Here is a 4,975-nt window from a genome sequence, read left to right as displayed (position 1 = left end):
GCTTTATTAGAGAAGAACGACTGTATGGCGATGTTGGATACGCAATTATTACCCAATGGGTACGTTTTCCTTGGCGTCGTAGAAACGTCAGTTCCCGCCGCCATATTTGTTTTGGAAAACTAATCTGTTCGATTCCCCTCGCTATTTATCTATCAAACATGGTATTCCGATTCGCTGGCAAACTTTTGCCAGCGCGCCTCTGATTGGTTCATCTAAAGGTCACTTGAACGTGACCCTGACCGCGGCACATTCAGATGTTCAGGCGGAGCCATGTAACAGATGATTTTAATCAGATTGGAATTCTGAAAAACTGCCCCAAAAGCAATGGTTGATGAGGAATCTGTATACAACTTTAATGTTTGGGATATCACCCAGTGATCATTCAAAAAGGAGCTGCACCCATTGTATTCTTATAAAAATAACTCCCATGTTGAGAGGTCTGCTCTGATAGATGATGAAAGACGTATTTTGTGATATGTTTTTTTAATGTTGATTGTAAGATCAATAAGTCTGCGTAAAAAGGCCCGCCCTGTTTATACCACAGATGTTGCAAACTGAAGGTACCAATCAATGATTGCAGATCTCGAAGGGTGACCTTTTGTTTTGTATGCCCTACAATATTCCTAACAGTGTTTTAGTTTGTCTACGGGTAGCCTTGCCTCCATGTTTTTGGCATCCAAAATAATGCCTAAGAAAGGCATGATTTGGTCAGGACCAAATGGGTTTTTTCCCTAGCCGAAAGGACCCCAATACCAGAACACATCTTTTGGAAATCAGAAAGAATTAAGCTACATGCTGCAGCATTTTCTTCAATAAACAAAAAATCATTAAGTAAATGAACTACCGCTGTTGCCTTAAGTTTGCTATATGCTGCCCACTCAAGTGCCGTGCTGAATTCTTCGAAGATCCTTCGAAGATCTTTTTTAGGAACAACCGATAATGGACTAGCATGAACATTTGTAAAAGGCTTTTCATTGAAGGGGCTAGCAAGTCTACCAGCATTCAATTCTGCTTTTAATTTTTGGTCGATAATAGCTGGCATTTCGATCGCAGATTTGAGATTGTTGCAGGATCTACCAGAAGTGTCGCCTTCAAAGTGAATACTAAAAACTTAGTTTTATCTGGGTCATATCCTAGCAGTAGTTGAGCCAGTGCATCTGGGTTAACGGGTGACACTATGTCGTGGGTATGAGCCCCGTTTCCCCTGAAAGATTGGAACCGCCCCTGACCGGACTGGTATCTACCTGTTGGTCGCCCACCGCCTCTAAATCCACGAAAATAATTTGGGGCAAAAAGCATGACAGAGCTCTCCGAGTTGTGGAAAATGGAACCTAACATAGACCAGTCCTTTGCCGCATGTTTTGCCCCACACGTATCACATTTATGCTAGTACTAGCAGCCTCCACAGTGTAGCCCCCTCATACATTTCCAACAAAGGGCCTTTTCCTGTATTGTAAGGTTTGCTCTGATGAGATGCTAGAAAAGAGGTATGTGCGGACTGTTGGTGGCGAGAAATAGCCTCATGCCACAGTTCCATATGAATTAGATCCCATGCCATTTCCCTATGGCAACGGAGCTCCCGAAACATGGTGTCATAGTATACCCAATCAGCCTGCTTTAGTGCAAGGTCCCTGATAATGGATGAATATTTTAGCAACTGTTCGATTGCATCAGGGTATTTCTTACAGTACACTGCTGTGAAAATGGTAAATTTATTCGTCCATGTCTCTGTCGAAAGTTTCTTTCTGGAAGGCTCTTTCTTATACCAGTGTAGGGATGGCGGGATGGCGACTCATCATCATCCACTTTCAGCACCATTTCAAAACTGGATTGGTTCTTGTCCGTGATGGAAGCAAGGTCAACAAATTTGTTGGCCAATATTCTCTCCTTCACTTTGTCTGAGACAAAATCCATCAATGAAATTGACGCAAAATGAAATTGGTCGTTGCCTGGGGGTGATGATGAGACTTCAACACCCTCACATGTCATTACAACACTATTGGCTGGAATTATTTGTGAGCTGGGTACAAACATAGTGGACGAGGACCCCCCAATCTCATCACTGATGACAGGTTCCGGATGAGAGGGTGCAGTTCGATGTCCACTGGCTGATGTAGTTCTATCCTCACCAGTTTCTGTGGCCACTGATGAGGCACCAATAGTGTTACTCCCTTCCGGAGCCCGAGCTTCCTGCGAGCCTCGTTCATAGGCCTGTTTGATGTGGCTTTGCATGTCAGGTGGTGTCATGCTAAGCATGTGTACGCCCTCTGCATCAGCCACTGCTCCATCTTCTTCTGATAGCTTTCTATTTGTTGTGGCTGGGGGTCTTTTCCTTGACTTGCCCCTCGTCCCAACTAAGTCAATTGCCTCTGCAGCCTTTTTTTTGGATGTTGGAAACCTAAGGTGCATATGAAGTAAAAAGAGAGCAAATATCTGTGATACAAAAATATATCAGAAATATTTCACTTATTCATTTAAACTTGTTTATATAACCCAACATCTTTAAGGCCCTGAATGCCCTAACATTAATCATGGAAAATCAACAGAGAGTACTTACCCATAGGCTCTTTAATGTTCCTATATTTGCTAATATTTCTGATATACTGTTAGCTTCATTTCTCAAATGATTCTAATATCAACCTCAAATGCATTTAAGAATTCTGATATATTGGATATGTAGGAAACTATGGGTATTGTCAACCTCATGATCAAATGCCCTTAATAATTATGATGTATTGTATATAAAAGCAACTATGGGTACTGACAACCTCAAATGCCAATACTAATCTGATAAATTGTATATAAAGGCAACTACGGGCATTGTCAACCTCAAATGACCTTAAGAATTCTGATGTGTTGTATCTATATGCAACTACGGGTATTGTCGACCTCAAATGCCTTGCAGAATTCTGATATATTGTATATAAAGGCAACTATGGGTTACTGTCAACCCCAAATACCCTTACGACTTCTGATTTTTATTGTATATTCAATTTAGGCAACAACGGGTACTGTCAACCTAAAATGCATTTAATCATTCTGATATATTGTAATTGATATTTCAGGCAACTACGGGTATTGCCAACCTCAAATGCCTTGAAGAATTTTGTTGTACTTTCAACCTTCAATGCTCCTAATTAATGAATTATCATGGAGTTGATATATAGGCACTTTCAACCTCAAATGCCTCTTATAATACTGGTATAGTGTATATGTAGGTAACTATAGGTATTATCAACCTCAAATGGCCCCGCATTTAATAAATTTCTGATATAATGGCTATTTAGGCAACTACTGGTATTGTCAACCAAAATTGTCTTAACATTTAACTATATATTTGATAGTTGATAGAGAATAGAGAGCCCACAACTCTGGTTACTTCATATGGACATCTATTTCCATATATAGAACTGAAGCAAAATGTCAATGTTACACCTCTGTAATTAAACAGATAATGGCGTATATGCACAAGGCAATATTAACAGGTGCCCCGTACTACCAAATTTACACACTCCATATATATATACCCAGTACAAGTCTATACATAAAAGAAATTGATAAATCACTTCCTCGTACCAAGGGAGATAACCGTTAGAAATAAAACAGACTTCTGCAAGTTTTTTATACCGTATAAAGACTTGATCGTGCCCTAGGGTAATAAAGACGTAATGATCTGATATCACGTTCTAACTTTTTTTAATCAAATTCAATGCCCTGATGATACATCCCCGGAGTGAACGGTAATATGGTTTCATTTCTGCGAAATGAACACCATCGTCCAAATACAACTGAAACACATCTCAGATCTCTTTACTGTGGTCCCAAACTGTCACCGGTGAAATATCTAACCTAGTTAGCAAAAGTTCGTTGGCAAGAGCAACCCTTTCGTTATACACTGCTATTGAAAAGTCATCCTTATGAAATGCGAAATAACTTGCTGACACGAACATGATGTACGTGGTACTTCGACAACAACAACCGCACAATGTTCTTAATGGAATCGACCACCCCGTCCACACTTGTTGTCGGACTGCTAATATCGTTACCTCCCACTTGTTAAACACAAACACTGACCTGTTTATGTATCATAAAATCCTTATGTAGATATGCCCGAATCCTTCCCACCTTGGCCCCCGACACGCCATGAAAATGAACTCGATCTACCGATAAACTCGTATTCTTTCGATTCCCTTCCATAATGTACTTTTCTAAACGTTTCACTAAGCTATGTCTCAGCACAACAACATCCCTACCTGCATCCGCCATGGTCATGAGACACTTAATCGACCACCAAATGCTTGTCTTCAATTCAAGTGTGTTTTGTTTACAAACAAAGACGCGTGATCGGTACAATACAGAATCCTATATATAGCCTAGACTCTCGGCAAACCCGATTTTGATCTATACTTACTCACCTACGTAAATCGTAGTCGGTGTTTCCTTGAATCTTTTCAAAAATAGTGTTTCCTTTTCTTCGTTTTGTAGAATTTTTCTGTGCTTTTTTAAAATGGCGGAGCTAGAGGCTGTGGGGTTAATGATTTGGGTCAACGTACTAGGAGCCAAGGGGCCCTTTAGCCTTAGACCTTTCAACCAATGGAAATCAGTCCTTTTCTCTGAAGCAGGGGCTCACATGGGGAACACAACTGTGGGGTCCCGCAAGGAATATTATTAAATGAAAACATTTTGTTGTCCAAAAAATCGTATATAAATATACATTTAATACTGTCATGTATATACATATATATAGAGGATATTAAAATAATTGTTTACCAGAGTCTACACTTGAGGCTCGAGTTGTTTTTCGCAGATATTTATGGCAATAGGTTTTAGGTTTTAATGCTGACATGCATGACTGATTGTACACGAAACTGTAAGTTTTAAACCCGAGTAAGGACAACACATACCATTTTCCTGGTGCAACCCAAATCGGATGGTCGGCATAACAAAAATACCGTCAGTAAATGTGTAAGTATGA

General features: G+C 40.0%; 1 protein-coding gene across 1 annotated transcript; it reads right to left on the bottom strand.

Annotated features, from left to right (window-relative positions):
• Positions 1 to 245: 245 nt before the first annotated feature.
• On the bottom strand, positions 246 to 4,558 carry LOC110465080. The gene is made up of 2 exons (XM_021520660.1): positions 4,412 to 4,558; positions 246 to 2,398 (listed from the first exon to the last, which is right to left on the bottom strand). The coding sequence occupies exon 2, from the start codon at positions 2,254 to 2,256 to the stop codon at positions 1,651 to 1,653; it is 606 nt and encodes a 201-aa protein (XP_021376335.1). The 5' UTR covers positions 2,257 to 2,398; positions 4,412 to 4,558; the 3' UTR covers positions 246 to 1,650.
• Positions 4,559 to 4,975: the final 417 nt, after the last annotated feature.

Source organism: Mizuhopecten yessoensis, unplaced genomic scaffold (assembly GCF_002113885.1).
Source record: "Mizuhopecten yessoensis strain PY_sf001 unplaced genomic scaffold, ASM211388v2 scaffold1557, whole genome shotgun sequence".
NCBI classification, from domain to species: domain Eukaryota; kingdom Metazoa; phylum Mollusca; class Bivalvia; order Pectinida; family Pectinidae; genus Mizuhopecten; species Mizuhopecten yessoensis.
The sequence above is the reverse complement of the archived record's forward strand: the minus strand, read 5'-3'. Positions and strand labels throughout refer to the sequence as shown.